General features: G+C 43.6%; 5 protein-coding genes and 1 long non-coding RNA gene across 7 annotated transcripts; 1 reads left to right on the top strand and 5 right to left on the bottom strand.

The window, feature by feature from the left end:
• Positions 1 to 185: 185 nt before the first annotated feature.
• On the bottom strand, positions 186 to 3,072 carry LOC145697812 (small ribosomal subunit protein uS9m-like). The gene is made up of 7 exons (XM_081775024.1): positions 2,886 to 3,072; positions 2,392 to 2,800; positions 1,859 to 2,325; positions 1,591 to 1,800; positions 1,163 to 1,550; positions 864 to 986; positions 186 to 821 (listed from the first exon to the last, which is right to left on the bottom strand). Exons 1-5 carry the CDS (start codon positions 3,070 to 3,072, stop codon positions 1,402 to 1,404), a joined length of 1,422 nt encoding a protein of 473 aa, XP_081631150.1. The 3' UTR covers positions 186 to 821; positions 864 to 986; positions 1,163 to 1,401.
• LOC145697364 (uncharacterized) lies at positions 2,403 to 11,119 on the bottom strand. Of its 2 annotated transcripts, XM_081774556.1 has the most exons (6): positions 10,888 to 11,119; positions 10,376 to 10,844; positions 10,013 to 10,282; positions 9,754 to 9,972; positions 2,886 to 3,220; positions 2,403 to 2,800 (listed from the first exon to the last, which is right to left on the bottom strand). In XM_081774556.1, the coding sequence occupies exons 2-5, from the start codon at positions 10,719 to 10,721 to the stop codon at positions 3,111 to 3,113; spliced, it is 945 nt and encodes a 314-aa protein (XP_081630682.1). In that variant the 5' UTR covers positions 10,722 to 10,844; positions 10,888 to 11,119; the 3' UTR covers positions 2,403 to 2,800; positions 2,886 to 3,110. The 2 variants fall into 2 exon arrangements, with proteins under 2 accessions (XP_081630682.1, XP_081630683.1); XM_081774557.1 differs by having other exon boundaries at positions 10,376 to 11,119.
• LOC145697811 (uncharacterized) lies at positions 10,735 to 12,941 on the bottom strand. The gene is made up of 5 exons (XM_081775023.1): positions 12,565 to 12,941; positions 12,065 to 12,518; positions 11,778 to 12,017; positions 11,201 to 11,282; positions 10,735 to 10,751 (listed from the first exon to the last, which is right to left on the bottom strand). The coding sequence occupies exons 2-5, from the start codon at positions 12,236 to 12,238 to the stop codon at positions 10,735 to 10,737; spliced, it is 513 nt and encodes a 170-aa protein (XP_081631149.1). The 5' UTR covers positions 12,239 to 12,518; positions 12,565 to 12,941.
• A 388-nt stretch (positions 12,942 to 13,329) lies between these two features.
• On the bottom strand, positions 13,330 to 13,908 carry LOC145697367 (uncharacterized). Its single transcript, XR_014133869.1, has 3 exons — positions 13,778 to 13,908; positions 13,648 to 13,732; positions 13,330 to 13,604 (listed from the first exon to the last, which is right to left on the bottom strand). It is a non-coding gene; the product is annotated as an uncharacterized LOC145697367 (long non-coding RNA).
• A 502-nt stretch (positions 13,909 to 14,410) lies between these two features.
• On the bottom strand, positions 14,411 to 15,843 carry LOC145697369 (uncharacterized). Its single transcript, XM_081774562.1, is given in 6 exon segments — positions 14,411 to 14,577; positions 15,013 to 15,105; positions 15,151 to 15,368; positions 15,371 to 15,393; positions 15,457 to 15,566; positions 15,689 to 15,843. Coding segments are annotated over 6 exon segments (609 nt in total). The 5' UTR covers positions 15,763 to 15,843; the 3' UTR covers positions 14,411 to 14,486.
• A 172-nt stretch (positions 15,844 to 16,015) lies between these two features.
• LOC145697368 (peptidylglycine alpha-amidating monooxygenase-like) lies at positions 16,016 to 19,172 on the top strand. The gene is given in 7 exon segments (XM_081774561.1): positions 16,016 to 16,943; positions 17,008 to 17,397; positions 17,444 to 17,631; positions 17,634 to 18,064; positions 18,107 to 18,657; positions 18,764 to 18,935; positions 18,979 to 19,172. Coding segments are annotated over 6 exon segments (2,340 nt in total). The 5' UTR covers positions 16,016 to 16,333; the 3' UTR covers positions 18,934 to 18,935; positions 18,979 to 19,172.
• Positions 19,173 to 19,233: the final 61 nt, after the last annotated feature.

Here is a 19,233-nt window from a genome sequence, read left to right as displayed (position 1 = left end):
CAGTGTTCCCGAAAAAATTATTACATGAAGAATAAGGACACGAGTGATTTGCACGTTTTGTAGGAGTACGTCCATGCCCGTGGAAAGCGTTGTGATGGTGATTAAGATTCTTCTGAGAATAAGCAACAAATGCGCAGTCAGTTTTACCACACGAAATATCTCTATAGTCGTGAACAGAGATCATGTGGTCATTAAGACATCCTTTAGCAGCCTGAATAGTAAGTTTACAACCAGGCTCGGTGCAATGAACGACGACTTCTTTTTTGATTTCCCAGTTAAAAGACTCTCTGTGCTCGTAGAAAAACTCAAGATGATCTTCTGGCAGTCCGAATTTCTTTGCAATTTTCTTGAATTCTTTTGGAATTGTTAGGCCTCGGACGTAAAAAAGACGATTTTCACCATCCGGTCATCGTACGGGAACATGAGAGAGCTCATTCGAAAGGTCTTGATAAGGGCTTTCTATTTGACCGATAAAAAAACTGGGCCCTCCTTTTCTGTTACGAGTTATTTTGAAAAATATTTTTCGAAGCTTACCTTCAAAATCAAATATCTCGAAAAAGGAGGACAGGGCCCAGTTTTTTTATAAGCCCAACAGAAAGCCCTGTTCAAGAGCTTTCGAATGAGCCTACTCTTGTTACCGTACGACGACCGGCTGATGGTGATGATTTTTTACGTCCGAGGCCTAGGAATTGTGACAGTTTTGGATTCCTTCTCTTCGGCTGCTTGCGCTTTTTTCTTTGGTTTAGGTGGCTCAATTTCGATTTTCTTTCTTTCTGGAGCTTTCTGTATCGTAAAACTGAGTTTCACGGACTTGCAATCATCTAAAGATAAATAGGCGGAAGAAAGTAAAGCGCTTATCTCACCTTTTTGTTCATTTTTGATTAAATGTCGGTCACTTCTATCCTTCTTCTCCTGACGATCTTCTTTTATCTTTCTATCTGGGTTCTTTGGAATCTTGAAGCTGGGTTTCGAAGACTCTCCTTCGCCTAAAACCAATTGTTTGCTACTTGTACAGTGGGTTGCGCAGGTAGTGCACCCCTAAAGAGCGGGTAAAGGGTGCACCAGTCACGCAATCACTTTGAGCAAGCGTAGAAAGAAAAGTGCACACGAAGGGTGCACTACCTGCGCAACCCACTGTTAATCCAAACCGATCTGAACAAACCTTTCTTATGCCTTTCTTTGAGATCTTTGTTCAAAACATCTAGCGTTTGTAATCGACCAGTCCTCTTTAGATATTTCTTGACCCATTTTAATCTACACTTGACTCGCCCCATGAGTCTGAATTGCATAAAAATGAACTTCAGAGAATGAAATTCAAAGATCTCTTACAAAGATTTAACAATAATATGGGGGTTTCTGGTCATTTTATTTCTGAAATCTTAAAAGGAAAGAAGGTCAAAATTAACGTCTTCGCCATTTTTTCGTCCGTCTACCACTTAATTTCGCCGCTCCAGCGCCTGCCTTCCACTCCCGCTCTTTTCGTCGATGATCATTGAGTTGCAATCCAAGATGTTTTAAAGTCTTCGCTTCTTCAGGTGAAACAAATGGCACTAAAAACCATCAACAGCGGTTCCTTTCTGTCTTGCCTACCTAATGCGATGGCGATTCCTTGTGAAATTGCCCGGGCTTGTTTTCCACCGCCTCTGATGATCGCTGCGTCGTGCTCTTCATCAAAACCGTGTCGAGGCATCGCACCACGATTGGGAAGATGGTACACGGATTCTACGCCAAAAGACCATCTTTTCATATCGCGACCACGAGGTCTTCGGATTGCCATTTCTCCTCCACCGGTTCCAACAACTAGAAATCGGAGTTATTCTCAATTTCAAGATCAGAAGAAATCATCAAGAAAACTAACCAGAAATAACTGCATCAAAATCATTCAATTTTTGCAAAATTGTGAGCGGTTTTAGCGCAGCCATCATCCAACTGGGCTGTCCATCGAAAAACTCATGCATTGGAACTCCATTAATGTCGAATTGCCCGCTTCCATCGCCGACTAGAGTCACATTAACCTGCCCACTTCCAGCTGGTAAACAGAGCGCCGAAGAAATCCATTTGTTTTCGTATGTTTCTCCGAGAATCGTTATCTTTGGAACTTGAACAGCGTAGAAATCGTCTGTGTAAGTTATTCTTTCCTTCTTCGCAACGGAGAACTTGTCCAGAAGGTCTTGAGCAAGATACGAAGTTGGCAGCATCGAGATTTGACGCAGCTTCGAGTGAAATTTTTGAATAAATGCTTTTGGTAGCGTTTCAAAACCGAGAAAACGGGCTGGAGACTCGAATTCAGCGATGATTTTTGGATTGGCAAGTCGCTTTTCAAGGCTGATTATTGTTTATTTCAAGGAATTTTTATTAAAAGCCAACTGCCTCGTCTATAGGGGTAAGAGCCTTTCCTTTTTATATTCCGCTGGATAAGCATCAATCGTCCCTGTGCTAAAATCTTTCTCGATCCTCGCCGCTTCATCTTTCAAAAAATCGCATATTTCGTTCAATTTTTCGAGGGAGTCAATAAGAGTAATGTCTTCGTTAAAATACAAGTAATGATCTGGTCTTCCCGAGTTGACTCGCATGTTCTGTTTCGCCGCCAAGGTTTCTGGATTTCGATACTGGCCCATGTACTCGTGTGGATGCTCGAGCTTTGGACAAGCTTCGGCGTACATGACGTAGCCGGGCATGAGGTATTTCATTGCGGCTACTTGTTGGTCGTATTTGAAGGTTTTTGGGTCTTCGCCCATTATTGAGGCGAGATGACGGGCGGAGATTCGGTAGCGCTCGAGTTCTTGGATTCGGGCTTCGTCTGAAAAGAAACAGTTATTGATAAGGAGTCCTTATTAAGGACCCGGAAAGAATGGACTTTGCTAGAGTAGTACCAATTTACACACCTGTATTCTCAAATTGCTGGTGTTCATAAAGCCTTGATTGAGGCTGCTGGAGTCGAGGAGTTTGCACATAATTATTTCGCTTATTCTTGCTCATGTCGTATCCATTTTTGTGATTTCTTTTCATCGACAACTGACGAGTTTGCTCCGTCAGAATTCGAACACGCACCGATTTCAAACATCCCAACATTTTGATCTTTAAAAAAAATCTTGATCGCTTAATTATTTTCAGTGGTTGAAGGGTTTGTAGCATGAAACAAGGCAGTCTGCAGCGAAAACGAAGAATTTAAAACCATCCCAAATTATTCGATGGATATTTTTCTTGTGAGTCGTCAAAACTAAAAGAAATATTCTTCAAAAGCTGGTAAATTTACATCTGAAGGGATCCTAGCTTCTGCTGAATCTCCCACTTCTAGCGTAGTTTGCCTGCTCTCTATATCTGGACGAGTGAAGAAAACGAGTAAAGTATCTTGACGTCTGTATTTCGAGCTGGAGTAAAATAGAGGTTAATTCACGAACTGCGTGAATTACCGAATGAAGAGAAATACACGGCGGCGACCGAGCAAAGCTCGATCTAGATAAGCAAGTGACCTTAGGGGACGAGGGAGTCTAACGAATCTAAGATCCCAATACCCCCCATGAGACTGAAACGTCCTCTAAGGCCAAAGTGTGTGATTTTTGCAGGAGTATAAGCGTAAGATGAGTAACATGGCAGGTTCGAAACGTCGAGGCAGTCTGATTCGCGTTAAAAAACCCTTTTTTGGGAAAAAGCTTGAATCAGATGCGAAGTTTTCGTGATGTCCGAGCGGTGATGACATGAAGGAGTAGCTGCACATGTAGAAGAACTCAAAATACGTCGGCGACGGTAAACTGTGATAATTTCCGTACCTTTTCAGGCCCCGGTCGATGAATAGGGGACCTGAGTGGGGCAGTACTTGCGCTTAGTCGTATGACTGACCCGAGTTTGTGCCGATGTTTAGAGGTTCGACGGGCCTCGTTTCACGGTGTGCTCGTTTTGTATGTTTCGGGAGATGAGCTGCTCCAACTTCGGTTAAAGTCGCATTCGGATCGGCGCCGGCTGAGTATTGACGATCTGGTGAAGACTTTGGACGGGTTCTTTTCTTGCTGTTTTCAGTTGCTGAGCCCTCAACTACTGTTGAATTATGTTTATCGACTGACATATGGCTATTGTCGGGCGCAGCAACCTCCGAAATCACTGTAGCATCAGCTGACATGTCCTCGGCAGTTTCATAAAGAGTACCACCAGAGTACCAGCGATCTGACGGCTCGGCTGGAGCTACCGACGAGTCCAAAATAGATGTAGCGGTTGTATCTCCCAGATTTTCCATGTCCAATCGGCGTCTACTTTCCAAAATAGGTGATAGAGATGATCTTGGCGGTTTTTCCATAGCAACCATCGGAGTCGACGCGACCTGAGAAGATTTCCTCCCCCCATGCGACTTCGACCCGGACTTTTCCATCGGTTTGGAAGTAGGAACAGGCGATTTTTGTGGGACTTTCGACTTAACGATTTCGGTTAAATGTGGGAATACGTACTCGGCCTCGTAGTAATCAATCCAGCGTAAGTCGTGATTTCGTTCTGCGGCGTGAACCACGTGTTCTCGATGGATGAAATCACGTTGTCCTTTTTTATCTTCGACCATGACGACCCAGTCGTTGCTCGAAACGGCTTTCAGGGGACCTACCCAGCGTTCCTTCTTGCTTTTAGCGTCGGTCAGGTTTTCTCGCTTAATGTACACGACAGCGCCAGCGGGGATTGGTCTCGGCTTAGGCTCGTTTTTCAGCCTGTGCTCCATGGCTCGGTCAGCAGCTTCCATCGCAGTTTTCACAATGGCTTCCGCCGATTTCGCTAAAGCTCCCACATTGAGACCAAACACCTGAGGTGTTTCCGCTGTCATTTCTGCGCCAGTAGAGTGGGTGAAAGTACTTTTTCGGCCAAACCAAACTTCTCGCGGTGAAATTTTCGTGCTTTTGTTTTTCACACTATTGAGCGCGCGCATCACGTGGGGAACGCAGTCGGCCCAAGTTTTTCGACCGGAAGATGAGTTGACCATGCAGAATAGACTGTTTTTGATAGTCCGATTCGCTCTTTCTGCGAAAGCGTTTGATTGAGGGTGAAATGCGGTACTTATTGTATGTTTTATCTGGTTAAGCTTACACATTTCGTCAATCACGCTTGCGCAGAAGTGGGTACCTCTGTCACTGTGTAGATGTTTCGGCAAGAAATCCATGGGAAGGAAGACCTTGTAGATGAGCGCTTTTGCAGCGCAGATAGCAGTGTCGGACCGCGTCGGAATGCACCAAGTGTAGCGAGAGAAAGTGTCCGCCACCACCAAATAATACTTGAATCCGCCAGCGGGAGGCATACAAGCGAAATCGATCTGAATCGATTCGCCAGCTGTTTTTCCACGACGAAGGGTTCCAAGTGGCGGTTTGGTACGAGTTCCAGCAGATCCTTTTCTGCGTAGGCAAGGGACGCAGCTGTGGACGTAGTTAGAAACATCGTCTTGAAATGAAGGCCACCAAACGTCCTCTAATCGCTCTAAAGTCCGCGGCTCGCCCAGATGACCGGACAAGTCGTGAGCTAGAAAGAGAAAGTGACTTTTTACCGCTTCCGGTACCACCGCCCGCGCGCCAGATTTGAATTGACACATCAAGCACCCGGTAGTGTTATCCAGGAACAGAGCTTTTTCCATCTTGAGTAGAGACGATTGTCGGTGGTCGGAGTCCTTCACCAGCGATTTTATGTCCAGTGGCTCCTTACCAGATTCCAGAAAAGTGATGATTGCACTCAGAGCAGAGTCCTCCCTTTGATAGTCCAGAATGTTATTATAATTCGCTGACACCAACGGAATCTCCATTGGCGCCGCGATAGCCTTGACGTTTACCTTATGTATCTTCACCTCTGATAAAGTGATTTTCTCCGGAAACTGATTTTCGTTCCAGAAAGGGACGAAGACACGTACTGGTGAATTCTTGTCGATTTCGTACTCGCGACCAACGGGAAACTCAGAGTCGTATCCAAGTGATTTGTCGTCCTCGCCAGGTCTGCGGCTCATAAAGTCGGCGAATTGATTTTCTGATCCCTTGATGTAGACAATGTGAAAATCGAATTCTTCCAATCGGCTTTGCCATCGGCTTATTTTAGAATTCTTGAACTTCTTTTTGTGTAGGAAGATCAAAGATCGGTGGTCTGTGTGAATCTGAAAGAATCTACCTTTCAGGAGCTTTTCCAGTCGCTCGCAGCACCAGACAATGCTAAACATTTCCTTTTCTGAAGTGTTCCATTTTCTTTCAGCTTTGTTGAAGGTGTGGGAAATCGCGCTTACTAGGTGCACTCTCCCGCCATACTCTTGTAGCAGGACGCCACCCGCTGCGTACAGGCTCGCGTCTGTGTAGAGATGAAAAGACTCGTCAAAGTTAGGAAAACTTATGACTGGAGTCTCGGAGAGTCGTCGTTGAATTTCCTTGAGCGCCAAATCCGCTTCTTTGGTCCACTTGAAACAATTTGTTTCGTTCGCCGAATTTCGAACATCGTTTATGGGCTTCATTCTGCTCGAGAAGCAACCGGATGAAATAGCTTCGCCCATTTTCGTTTCTAGAAAACCTCGGATCCAATTCAATGACCCGATTAATGAAGCTAACTCCTTTTGGGAGCGTGGGGGTTTCATCTGACGAAGAGCGGAGACTTGCGCAGGGTCCGGTTTGATTCCATCTTCGTTGATGATTCGGCCCAAAAAGTGAGCTTCGGATTGTAGGAAAGAGCACTTTTCGCCCTTGAGTTTAGCGTTAAACTTGCGGAGCGCGATGAATAGGTTTCGGAGAGTGTTGTAATAGCAGCTGAAAGTCTTCCCAAAACACACTATGTCATCGATATAAGAAAGCATCTTTTTCCTGGTGGGGCTTGAGTCGAGAATTGTGTTTACGACGCGCGAGAATATATTCCCCGAGCATCGATAACCGAATGGTAGTCTGCAGAAGGCGTAAGATTTCCCACCCCACTGGAAGGAAGTCTTGTACCTGTCGCTTTTCTTTACAGGGCACTGCCAATATCCACTTCGTAGATCAACTGTGGCGAAAAACTTATTGCCCGGTCCAATGTTCGCAATCGTATCCTCCATGCTTGGGAGATGGTAAGGGTCGGATTTGTCGGAGAGGCATTTGTTCAGGCTGTTTTTGTAGTTGATGCAGAAGCGCATTTCCCCAGATTTCTTAGGAATAGGCAATACCGGGCTGTTAAACCCTTTCTGGTCTTTGATCTCTTCTATTATTTTCGTTTCGAGCAGTTCGGAGATGTGATCGCTGACCTGACCATGAAAAGCTTGCGGAATCGGGTGTTGACTGATGTTTCGACTCGTACCATCAGTCGGGATTTCGATCTCGAACGGGAATTCACCCATTTTTTGACCGTCGCAGCCGAATCTGTCGTCGAATTCCAAACACAGCTCGGCGACCACCTTCTTTTGCCCCGGGTCGGCGTTTGCTGGTAGGGTAATTCCGAGTTTTTGCTTCGCTAGCTGAATGGGGCACCTGGCTGCGTTCTTGTTAGGTGCGTCCAGCTTTGGGACTTTTGGTGGCGGTTGAGTGCGGGATCGATCGCTATCCTTGACCGCTGATCTAGTAGTCAAGTATTTCTTGATTTTGGTCCGCTTCACTCCGTCCAGCTTCACCACTTGAGTCTCAGTTTGTGTGAAGGCTTCGTTGTAGCAAAATGAGAGAGTACGATTCTTATTGTCGACTGTGAAGCTGTCCGTCATCGCATTCTCTAGTATATCGCGGCCCAGTAGACTTGGGTATTTACTGCCTGGCATAATGGTGAGATTCAGGGAGAATGCAGGGCCACCATTGAATGATAAGCGGCAGGGAAGGATACCCATCGGCTGCTCGGCGGGAATATTTGGGCTGAAACCGGTGACCTTGAAGGGACAGGGCTTCAGCATCTGGAGAAATTCGTCGGGAACGTAAGCAGCGGACAGACAGGAGGACTCGGCTCCGCTGTCGACTTCCATCGATACGTCAAAACTTTTAGAGCCCGTAATGATGGTAGCCGAAGCGAAATAAGCCTTTCCTGGTCGCTTCTTCTTCACTGTGTAAAAGTGAACGTCGAATGGTTGGAAATCTTCAACGTTCTTAGTCGTATTTATCTTCTTGGATTCTGGTTGTTTATCGTCTTTCCCATCCTTAGAATCGTTGCTGGCGCGCTTAGCATTCTTCTTCTTTTTGTTCTTATTTCTGTTGAAGTGCTGGGAGACGGTCGCGCTGTCAACTCGATTCTGTCTTGTGGATTGGGCGAGACGGCAGAGTTCGTTGATATCGTAAACTTTTGATAGGCTTGGAAGGATTGCGTTGAAAACGTCTGGTTCTTCTTTCCTAAGATTCAAGTACAGCATCATCGTCGAGAATATGTCAAATATTTCATCGACCCCGGCGTCGGCTGACTTCTCTTGTCGGTAAGAGTTCAAAGTCGCTTGCTTCGCCTCGTTCATCTTTTGCAAGACGTTGGCGGTGTAGTGTGCAAACGGCTTCGAATGGTCGTATTCGACGTCGAAAACTTCGCTTAGCTTCAGTAAGTAGTGACTCTTCGCGGCGAATGATTTCTCTAGCAGCGCCTTGGCCGATTTCCAGTCTTGACAATTCAGAAATTCGGTTCCAAGTGAGCGTTCGATGTTCAAGTCGAAGTGGCTGTACACTGCTGCGATGAAAGGCTGTTCACGTGAAGGTCTGTCGCGGACGTAGGCGCGGTGATAAATGTCGGCTCTGCCCAAGAAGGTGTTGAAAGATGTGTTGCATGCGGCGTCCAGCTTCGGCAAGTCTTGGACGTGACGAGACCAGGTAGTGGCCACCCATGCTTCTTCTCTCATTGTCGCATTCGTAGAGTCTTTTCCTTGATCGAGCTCGCAGGTAAGAAGCGTTGTACTGAGCTGTTCTAATTTTACTCTGCTTTCTGTGATCAAGGGCTCTAGGCTTGGCTTTAGTGATTCGTCATTTCGCACTTGTTCTTCGAGGTAGTTTACTCGATCGTTTATGCTTCTTATTTCGGTGACGGTTTCTAGCAGTGATTTGTTCGCCGCCATAGCTCGAAATATATCGGCAGTAAGGGTTTATGGGCCTTGGATTACCTTTCAGGCCCTCAGAAAATACTGCGACTAAAAGTCGCAATATGATGAGCTGAGGTGCCTTTTGCGCAAACGCCCGACGATTTCTCTGTCCAGCGATTGTCGAAATTTCAAGGTCTGGTCCAAGGGTCGATTCTTCGTAAACTTCTCTCGATTTTTGGTGAAAAGTGGCGAAAGAATTATGTTTTTCTCAGTATTTTAGGTTTTCCCCGGCGTGCGTGCGTGGTTGCGTGGGCGCGACTTTCGGCGCGTGGGTCGTGGTGGCGCTCGTGCGGTGGCGCTCGCTCGGGGTGGTGTTGGTGTGGTGCGGAAAATTCTCTGAGTGGAGTTTCTCCGGCGGCGCGGTGGCGGTTGGTGATTCGGTTCCCCTCGACTCCGCTGACGGCCAATCAGCGTCCAAGTTGCGAAACTTCGGTTGTCGATGGCGGAAAAATTTATCTTTTCTCCAACGGGACTACTCTGATACCACTGAAGGGATCCTAGCTTCTGCTGAATCTCCCACTTCTAGCGTAGTTTGCCTGCTCTCTATATCTGGACGAGTGAAGAAAACGAGTAAAGTATCTTGACGTCTGTATTTCGAGCTGGAGTAAAATAGAGGTTAATTCACGAACTGCGTGAATTACCGAATGAAGAGAAATACACGGCGGCGACCGAGCAAAGCTCGATCTAGATAAGCAAGTGACCTTAGGGGACGAGGGAGTCTAACGAATCTAAGATCCCAATACATCACTTACCTGAAAGGGGCTTCAAACTCTTGCAGGTTAAAAGTGCAACTTGTCCGGTCACGAAACCGACTGCCAGTAGTTTGCCATCTTCCCTAGTGTCCATGCAGCCTGGGCTGACCTTTATCAGATCCCATGCTCGCTTTTTAGCGTCTTCTCCTTCTTTTGAAATCTTTCCGTCAGCTTCTCCAATAAAGATGATTTTTTTCTGATTCTCCAAGCAGACACTCGCTAAAAACAGAGCTAGAAATTCGTAAGAAATGGGCCAAACCTGTTAGTAGTTGACACTTCCGTCCAAATTGAACACCTCTTGAAACCGTCAAGTTTTCATTTAATTCCAGAATCTGCCCAGACTCAAACGAACAGTAGAGAAAACAACCCATCACTTCCATAACGAGTGGAATTCCAAGCTTTTTACGTTCGACATCTTCTAGAGGACTTATTTTTTGCAGCGTCGCAGGATGTTTTCTGAGAGGAAGAAGATCGGGGAGGGAAAGGAAAATGAATCTTTCTGACTCTGCTGCTCCGCATGAAATGGCAACTAAAAGGACTTTATATTTAAGTTCTTACAAACAATAGATTTAAGCTAAAACACCAAATGCCAACCGAAAACCCAAGATTCCTAAGAACTTACCCAACATATTTTTGAAAATGACGGGTTTACAGAAGCCCGGAGAAGTCCCCAATCTAGCCTCTTTCCCAATCTGACCATCCTCCGAAAGCATAAAAATCCGTCCATCTCTGCAACTGACAATGATTTTTCCTTCGTACAACAAGATTCCAAGAGGCCGTGAATCCATCGCTTCTTTATCAATTGGTAGATCAATTTTTCCCAGAGCTCTTCTCGAGTTCTTATCGTACTTCAAAACGGACACGTCTGTTAGAACGAACAAATACTCCTCCGAAACCGCTCCATCAAGACATGGCTGTCCAACAGGAAGGATAAATTCTGGCTCTAGTTTTTTGCCACTCGAAACCATTCTGATCGAGAAATCAGGGTAGACAGAAGTCTTCAAAAATAGGGATATATTTATTCATAAATGGCAGTCATAAAATGAAAAAATTGAAATATTTGAAAGAAAGCTATCTTCGTTTTCGCCCGCCTAAAAAAATAATCAGCTGACTTTTTCATTTGCGAAATTTTACCTTTAGATTTCTTGCCTTTCTTCCCTTTTTTGCCCTTCTTCCCCTTTTTGCCTTTCTTCCCCTTTTTGCCTTTTTTGCCCTTCTTGCCTTTCTTTTGCTTCTTCTGTTTTTTCTTCTTCTTTTTGTCTTTTTTCTTCTTTTTCTTATCTTTTTTCTTTTTCTTCTTTTTGTCCTTTTTCTTTTTCTTCTTTTCCTTTTTCTTCTTTTTCTTGTCTTTTTTGCTCTTTTTGGATTTTCCGCCGCGGGATCTTCCTCCTCCGCCGCCGCCACCCCCAGCACCACCGCCATCGCCTCCTCCTCCGTCTCCCCCCGCCATCGTCTCCACCGCCGCCCCCGCCATCATCGCCACCTTTTCCTCGCCCGAAGATGTCGCCAAAGGTGTCCGCCAGCTCCATCTACAAAACAGGGTGGAACGTTGGGACCGGGCAAGTCGGGCAAACCGGGCAAAAAATCGGGCGGGCGGGCAAATCGGGCGGCGTAGGGCTCGATTTTACGAGGTAAAAATCGGGCAATCGGGCAAAAATCGGCGCCCGGGAAAAAAAGTCGGCGCCCGGATGATAAAATCGCATCTTATGGGACATTAATACTGAAATTGTCTTTAAAAACGTCCGGTTTCGGTTCTCCACGAGTGCCCTTCTTCTTTCGAGGTACAAAATAATCCTTCCTCTTCAATAAATCTACATATTTTTTGGTTTTGGGGTTGCCGAAATTTCCGGGCAAAAGTCGGCGCCCGGGCAAATCGGGCGGGCAAAAAGTCGGGCGGCCATCGGGCGGCGCCGACAAAAGAAATTTTAATCGGGCGGGCAATCGGGCGGCCAAATTCAAATATTTTGCCCCAACGTTCCACCCTGCTACAAAAACATCAGAATCCGCTAAAATGAAAACTTTACCATGTCTCCGATGCCCCCTTCAATATCCGGCTCATCTTCTCCCCAAAAGCCAGTTGTTTCGGTTTCAGTCTCCCAATCTGAGTCATCATCATCGTCGTCATCGTCCTCGTTGTCTCCTGAATTGATGCTTTCATAGTCGATTCTGCCGTTGGTTTCTATTCTTCTGCGTTTCTGCTCGGCTTTTTTGCGGACCCAGTAGCACCAACCGATTAAACCGATGATAGTAGCAGCTATTAGAAGCTAGAAAAACATACAGTCAAAATGAACGAAGCTTTCTTTCGACTTACATAGGAGAAGATGCCAAAAACCTTCCAGAAGTTCTTGAGAGCTCTTCCAATCGGTCCTCTTTTTACAACTTTCATCCCCTTTTCTTCAGCCAACTTCGGCGCTACGGTAATCGGGCTCATGATTTCCTCAATCTCCTCATAGGAAAAATAATGCTCTTCCGGAGGAATGTACATTTCTCCTGCATTTCTTCATACAAACAATAAAGATGAAGGATCAAAGAAAAATTCTAGAGAAAGAATCTATTTTATAAAACGAATATTTTATTGGCTCGATAAATGGGCAGCTTGTGGATATAAAAATAGAAAGAATTTCTCGATCAAAAATGAAAAATCACTCATCGTCGTCAGAATCGAAGGTCAAATCGGGATTGAGTCGTTTTCGCTTTTCCATGCCTCTTTTGTAAACGTAAAATCCGCCGAAGATGATTCCCAGAATGGCCAAAATGATCAATATCTAAAGGTTGTTTTAGGAACCCTCGAATTTATCCAATTTTACATACATATGATACAATGCCGAACCATTCTACGAAGACCCCCAAAGTTCTGGTTATGGGTCCTCTCTTGACTTCTAGTATTTTTTGCATTGGAAGTGGATCTTCAATCGGGGCCATTATTACAGCGATTTCGTCGGCTGTGTAAAAAGGAGGCATTCTGAATATTTTATTTGATGATTTTTCTGTTCAATTTTTTTGATTTTATTTTTGTTCTACTGGTTCATTGTTTGAGAGAAAGATTGCACGAAATTGTTGATCCTAAATTAAGAAAAAAACACCGAAAGAGTTTCAGGAAGATTTTTAAAGAGTCAGTTTTGAGCGTCAAGAAAAGGACGCTGGTTAAATTAGAACAGGAAGAGAAATTTTCAGGGAGAAAGGGTTTAGTTTTGGCCAGCGAAAGCTTGGACCTTCATGATGATTTCGAAAATAGCGGAGCCGCAGACGACGAAGATGAAGAGCGCGAGGAGGAGTGGGCCGACAGGAGCTTTTCCTTCGTTCGTTTCTTTCTGAAAATTGATGTGAAAGTTTTGAAGAATGGTTTTGTCGATGAATAGGACGAAATCGTCCTATAAGGAGGATAATAACCCCGTTTCTCATTGTTCTCATTTGAGATGGAAAATATTAACTTACAAGAGTAGTGGGAACATTGCCTCGCTTGAGGACTTTCTTCTCATTGATTTGATTTGCAGCGCGCATACGAGCTCCACCAGCCATTTTGATGAATTTATCTGAAATAAAAAGTGTTAAAAAGGGAAGTTCTGTGTCTTTCCGACTGAGCATGTTCGTCGGCAAAAAAAAAGGGATGAAAAAAGGTTAAAATGGCTTAAAAACATCTGTTTACAGTAAACGTGTTGGTGTCGCGATATTTCTTCGCGCAGAACTTCATGTTTTGAAGGAAAAAACAGTAGATTTTCGGAGGTTACAAAGATAATTCAGTTTCATTTTATTTAAATTATTGAGGAACGAAGGAAGTGGAGGAACTCGTGGAATCTTCACTGAAGCTGGCTGAGGTGGTTGTTGAGGTTATTGTCTTTTTTGAAGGTAAACTAGAAGTCGTTTTGAATTGCTATTTGAAAATCGAAACCTCACATTATTTCTTTTGAATCTTCGCCGAGGGCGCCTTTCGCAAGAAGTCGCTTGGCAAGAATTGGTCGTTCACAGCTGGGGATTTCCGCTGAACAAAAGAACTAAGAATGAGCGAATGGGGAGAGGGAGGAACCTGGGATCATGATAGACGCCTTCAACGGAATATTCTTTTTTGAGCTCATTTTTCGATCGCCTAAGATTAGGACTTCCTCATCTGAAATTTTCGAAAATTGAGACAGGAAAATATTGATTTCACATTTGTTTTATTGATAGTAAAAGAAAGAAAAAGCAAGAATAATGGTGATAAAATTCAATTGAACAGTTAAAGTCAATTGAACAGTTAAGTCTCTTAACTTTATTAACAGTAATAAAGTGGTAATTCAGCATTAATTTGTTTTGAAGATTTTTTCATTTTAAAGTTGGGAAGATTATATTTCAAGATAAAGCTTAATTGACGGTAACTTGGTTTGAAAAAGCCATTTTGGTAACAATGGTATAATTGGAATCGTTATTCATTTTTTCAATTATTTTTATTAATAATAGCTTTTGATGGAACTTACCCTGTAAGAGGTCATGTAGTTTCATTTTGTTGATTTTTTATCAAATATTTCAGAAAATAATAAATGTCCTATACAAGGACGAACCTGTTGCAGTTAGCTCTCAAGAATTTCATTTTATAATTTTCATATTTTAATAATTTTCTGGTTGCATCTTACTTTGATGAAGTTTCATTTCATTCTGAAAAGGGTGCCGTTTTAAAACATCGTTTAACTTCAATTCGATGATAACTGTAACTGTAACTGAACATAAAATAAACACAGCCAAAAGATAAAGTAACAGTATCAAGCGAAGAGTTTGGCAGCGAGTTGTGTCTTTCTCTCTTTCTTTTCGACAACCTTTCGCATTTTCTTTTGAAAACGATCTTCGATCTTTTTTTCTGGTCGCAAATTTGGCTTTTTCACGCTTTGTTTTTCACAAACAAAAGGGGGCTTTTTCTACAAACAGAGGAAGTCTAAGATTGACACGTAGGGAAGGATAAACATAAAAAAAGATCAGCTGTCCGTCACTCTTTTGGACAACAAAGGGATAGATCGAAAAAAAAGAAACTCAAAGAGCTTGAATGAATAGCCGCGGAGCGGCTTTTTCAAAACGAAGCCGCACAATAAACTTATTTATCAATTGCCGGGCTTTGGCAAAGCCACTTCGTGGCTACTTTTAAAAGCCGCTGCGCGGCTTTTCATTTTGGCAGAGACTCAGACCCTGACTCAGATTTTTTACACAAATTGCCGAGCCAAGTCGTGGCCATTCCGCTATTTGTGCAGAAAACCAGCAATAAACAACTAAAGTAAAAATTGCGACCATTCCTTTAGCTCCATATCGACTCCTTTCCTCTTCTTTCTCTCCACAATCGCATTCTGTTTCTTCGACGCGTCCAAATTTCGCACAAAAGCATCTGTTTCCCTAAAATTTTCTCAATCCATTTTTCGATTTTCTGTCCTGACAAACCTCTTGACCTGGCTCAATTCTGCGTCCATTCGTTTCTTTCTAACTTGTTCTTCGTAGTGCAGTTGTTCCGTCAAATGATGCCAGCGCGTTTTGCTCAAATATTTCATGGTCCAAAGCTGGCCCTGGAATTTTGATTTCTTCTTCGTTTCGATCGTTTGTCCATTGAGAAGATCTACCGCCTTTTTTGCGTGTTTCTTTTTCTTGAACTCGACCCAGCCTTCTTTGAAATCGTCTTCTTTGTATCTGAAAATCGGATGAAGAGGATCTCGGGGATGAAATTAATCTGATTAGGGAAGGAGGAAGTACCTGTGAGTGCTCTTTTTCTTTGATAATTCGCCGCGCAGTAGATTCTGTCGATTTCGCCGAACTGCGACAAAATCTGACGTAGATGCACGGGGCCCATCCCTTTTGGAAGTCTGAAAACAAAATGTCAAAGAATTATTCAAAAGCAACGTGAAAATTTCACGTTGAAACAAGAAAATTATGAAATTAATTGATTCAAAAGAGAAAAACTCGATATTTTTATTTAAAAACTTACGTCGAAATATAAATTACTCCTGGGATGACTTTTGGCTCTTCTTTTTCTTCCACTTCTTTTTCAATTTCTGCCATTTTTCTCAATTTCTCCTTCAAAAGTCTAAATTTTAAAATCCTAATCTTCGATCCCAAGAGAATTCAAAAATGACGCGGCGCGCTGATTGGGTGCTTCGCGCTTGTCCGCATTTCGGTGCTTCAGGGACCATAAGATGCTTTTGCTTGTCCGACTTTATAAATTTTAGAGAAAATGCTTAGATGATCTTGACTACACACAATTATTAAGTGCTCCTTGTGAAACAATAGTAAGGTTGATACTATATTTCAGAAAAAAATTGAGAAAACGGGATGAAATGGGGACCAACAATGCTCAAAACGAGGAAATTCATCTTTCTCGGACTCTTTCAGGAATGAATTTGAATAACGACGAAATTAAGCAGGCGAAGTTCAAAACTATTGTTAATAATTTCGACTGATAATTAACGGTGATTTTATCTCCGACTATGATGAAGTTTGAACTCAATCGATTTCTCAAAACAATAATCAGCTAATTAATCCGTCCATTTTTAGAAGACAGAAACTAAAGAGACGATAAAGTTTTTCAGACAATATTAAATGACTACTTGATCCTATTTAGTTCATGAAAAAGATGGTCTTGGCCGAAGAAGTAAAATTGCTGATGAAAGGAGCGCAAACCCATCATGATGATGAATATTTAACGACTCGTATCCCCGTCGATATTGCATTCGACATCGATCTCGACGAAGAAATCTTCGTTAACAAGATCAGCGTCCAAACAGATGGCAAAGTGCATCACATCATCGTCAAGGGCTGTGCCGATGTGATTGACCAAATTCAACCGGCGACGAGTACTTTTAGCGTCTTTTGCGAAGATCCGAAAATTCTCTTTTCCTGGGCGCTTGATGCAGGCCCTCTTCTTCTACCAGCAGATTCTTCCATCCGCTTAGGAGGTCAATCAAACGTCCATTCCATCAACATAGAAGCTCACTACAAAGACAAGTTCGAAGGAATCGACGAATTCACCGGTCTCGTCGTTGAAACATCGAAAGAACCGCCAAAGAAGCTCATTGGAATCTATCTTCTGGGAAGTTCTTACTTTTCCTTGCCAGTTGGAAAACAAACGAATGTCGATATTGAGTGCGAATATGACTTTGAAGAAACTATAGAGGTTTTTGCTTTCAGAACGCATGCTCATAGCAATGGGCAAGTCATAACTGGATACAGGAAGGGTGACAGTTGTTTTTACTATCGTGTTTTTAATTTCATTCTATCACCATCACTGAAGATATCGCGAGCCAGAAGGTTGGCACATGATCGGAAAGGGCAATCCTCAGTGGCCTCATGCTTTCTACTCCCGCGTTGGCGGCTCTATTGAGCTTCAAAAGGGCGATCTTGTCCATGCAACCTGTACGTTTTTCAACAAGAACGATTTCGAAGTCTTCATTGGAAAAGACCGCGACAATGAAATGTGCAATTTGTACTTGATGTACGCGGTTCCGTATCATCCCGGAGCGCTCAACACGCCCTCTTGTTGGACGATGAATCTGCCTACTCCCGACGATATTCCTGATGATTTGACGATGATGACGCCTTATCCAGGGTATGCAGGGGAGGACTCGATAAAGGCAATCGCGGCGGGGGTTAAACAACCAGCTGTGCCGATGGAAATGAAAATGCATCATCATGGAGGAGGTAAATCTTCCTAATTTTTTGCTTCTTTTCAACTGATTTTCTTAAGGAGATGATGAAGAAGACGATCATGGCGATCATCATGAGGCTGACGAGGATCATCACTCTGAAGACCCCGACGATGCAGATGAAAAAAAAAAGATCTCGAATCCATCAAAGCTCCCATCGATCATCTTCAGCATCTCCCTCACTCTGCTTCCCTTCTTTCAATCGACTACAACCCCGATTGGAAAGTCAACTTTTCCGATCTCGGAGAAGTGGCTGGCATCGACACGGACGAGCACGGATATCTTTGGGTATTCCATCGAGGTGATCATACATGGGATGCAAATGCTTACATCGGCTACTCGAATAGAATCGCGTACAGAAAGCCGACAAGTATCGCTTGTATTCTGAAAGTTGATTCAAAAAGCGGAAATGTCGTCCAACAGTTCGGAGAGGATACGTTTTACATGCCGCATGGAATTACAGTCACAAAGGATCATGTTTGGCTAACAGACGTCGGAACGCACATGATTTACAAATTTTCGAAAGACGGTGTGTTGCTGAAAACGCTTGGAAAAGACAAAGAACCGGGGCACGAAGATTACAAGTTCTGCAAACCAGCCGATGTAGCAGTCGATCAGAGCACTGGAGAATTCTACATCGCGGATGGTTACTGTAACTCAAGGTAATAATTTCTTGAGAAAATATGCTTCATCTTCTCTTTTAGAATCGCTCACTACTCCTCCGACTTCCAGTTCATCGCAGAATACGGCAAGGAAAGCCCCCGGCGCGGACCAAAGGGGGCCGGTTTCTTCCACATTGTCCACGATATCTCTATCGGTCCCGGCTCAGATCTGTTCATTTCTGACCGGGAAAATGGGCGAGTCCAGGTTTTCGATCGCAATACGAAGCAGTTTGTCAAGATGTTTCAAAACGATCGAATCGGGGATGCAATTTACGCGTCTGTCTGGAGTCCTCACCTCGCTAGCTTGTTCCTCATCAATAACTGGCCTCAGTACACTGGCAAAGATCAAAAAGGATTCTCGCTATTCGCCAATGGAACGTTGGAAAAGGCATATGTGCCGGAAAAGCCGCTAGAAACAGCGCACGATATCACGCTTTCCAAAGACGGCAGCTGCTTGTTCATCGCCGAACTGCGACCTCATAAAGTGCACATGTTTCATCTCAATACGAAAAAGCAGGAACAGCACATGTTTGCAAGAATAGCGAGTGAAAAAGTGATGGCGGTTGTCAAAGACAAGCCGGAAGCCTTTTCAGGTAAAGTTCTTCCCATAAGTGTATCAGTCAGTTCTTTTATCATCGGATTTATCTTCTTTTTTTTTATTTTATCACAATTGTACAATAGTCACAATTGTTTCAATAGGCATATTTATTATCTGCTCAATATTCGTAATGATGTGCACCTTTCTCGTCGTCCGGAAGCGGAAAAAAGTCGACAAGAGAGTCTTCGTCTACCGACCTCTTCTTCAAAACGATGGCGAAAGCGACGAAGAAGAAGAATTTTCGATATTCGAACGAAAGAACGTCGCCTAATGGTTTGTCTTTCTTTCAATTTTCGCACAAAATGTCCTTGTTTAGTTCCTACATGCTACAATTACACATCTTCATTCTTCTGTACGAAAAATATCGCGCTTTTTACTTTCGCTCTTGTTCAAAACAAACCAATCTTTCCGTCTTTGTGCAATCAAATGGTTTACTTTCTTCAATCTTCCAATTTCAACCACCAAAAGCTACTGTGCTGGTTTTACACAATATTTAAATAATAAATAAAAAAGGAAACACAACAATTTTCCTCACCCACGTCGCCCAGCAGGGCTTGTTTTGATTTTGAAT

This window comes from Oikopleura dioica, chromosome 2 (genome assembly GCF_907165135.1).
Source record: "Oikopleura dioica chromosome 2, OKI2018_I68_1.0, whole genome shotgun sequence".
Classification (NCBI taxonomy): Eukaryota; Metazoa; Chordata; class Appendicularia; order Copelata; family Oikopleuridae; genus Oikopleura; species Oikopleura dioica.
The sequence above is the reverse complement of the archived record's forward strand: the minus strand, read 5'-3'. Positions and strand labels throughout refer to the sequence as shown.

Coding starts and splice junctions, on each gene's coding strand:
- LOC145697364 (XM_081774557.1), bottom strand. CDS start 10,721: ATGGTTTCGAGTGGCAAAAAACTAGAGCCAGAATTTATCCTTCCTGTT. Junction 10,283..10,375: donor CATTTTCAAAAATATGTTGG/GTAAGTTCTTAG, acceptor AAGTCCTTTTAG/TTGCCATTTCATGCGGAGCA. Junction 3,221..9,753: donor GAGTTTGAAGCCCCTTTCAG/GTAAGTGATGTA, acceptor TATTTCTTTTAG/TTTTGACGACTCACAAGAAA.
- LOC145697811 (XM_081775023.1), bottom strand. CDS start 12,238: ATGTACATTCCTCCGGAAGAGCATTATTTTTCCTATGAGGAGATTGAG. Junction 12,018..12,064: donor TTTTTGGCATCTTCTCCTAT/GTAAGTCGAAAG, acceptor ATGTTTTTCTAG/CTTCTAATAGCTGCTACTAT. Junction 11,283..11,777: donor AAGGGGGCATCGGAGACATG/GTAAAGTTTTCA, acceptor CCTGTTTTGTAG/ATGGAGCTGGCGGACACCTT.
- LOC145697812 (XM_081775024.1), bottom strand. CDS start 3,072: ATGTTGGGATGTTTGAAATCGGTGCGTGTTCGAATTCTGACGGAGCAA. Junction 2,801..2,885: donor CCAGCAATTTGAGAATACAG/GTGTGTAAATTG, acceptor GTTTCTTTTCAG/ACGAAGCCCGAATCCAAGAA. Junction 1,551..1,590: donor AGGAATCGCCATCGCATTAG/GTAGGCAAGACA, acceptor GATGGTTTTTAG/TGCCATTTGTTTCACCTGAA.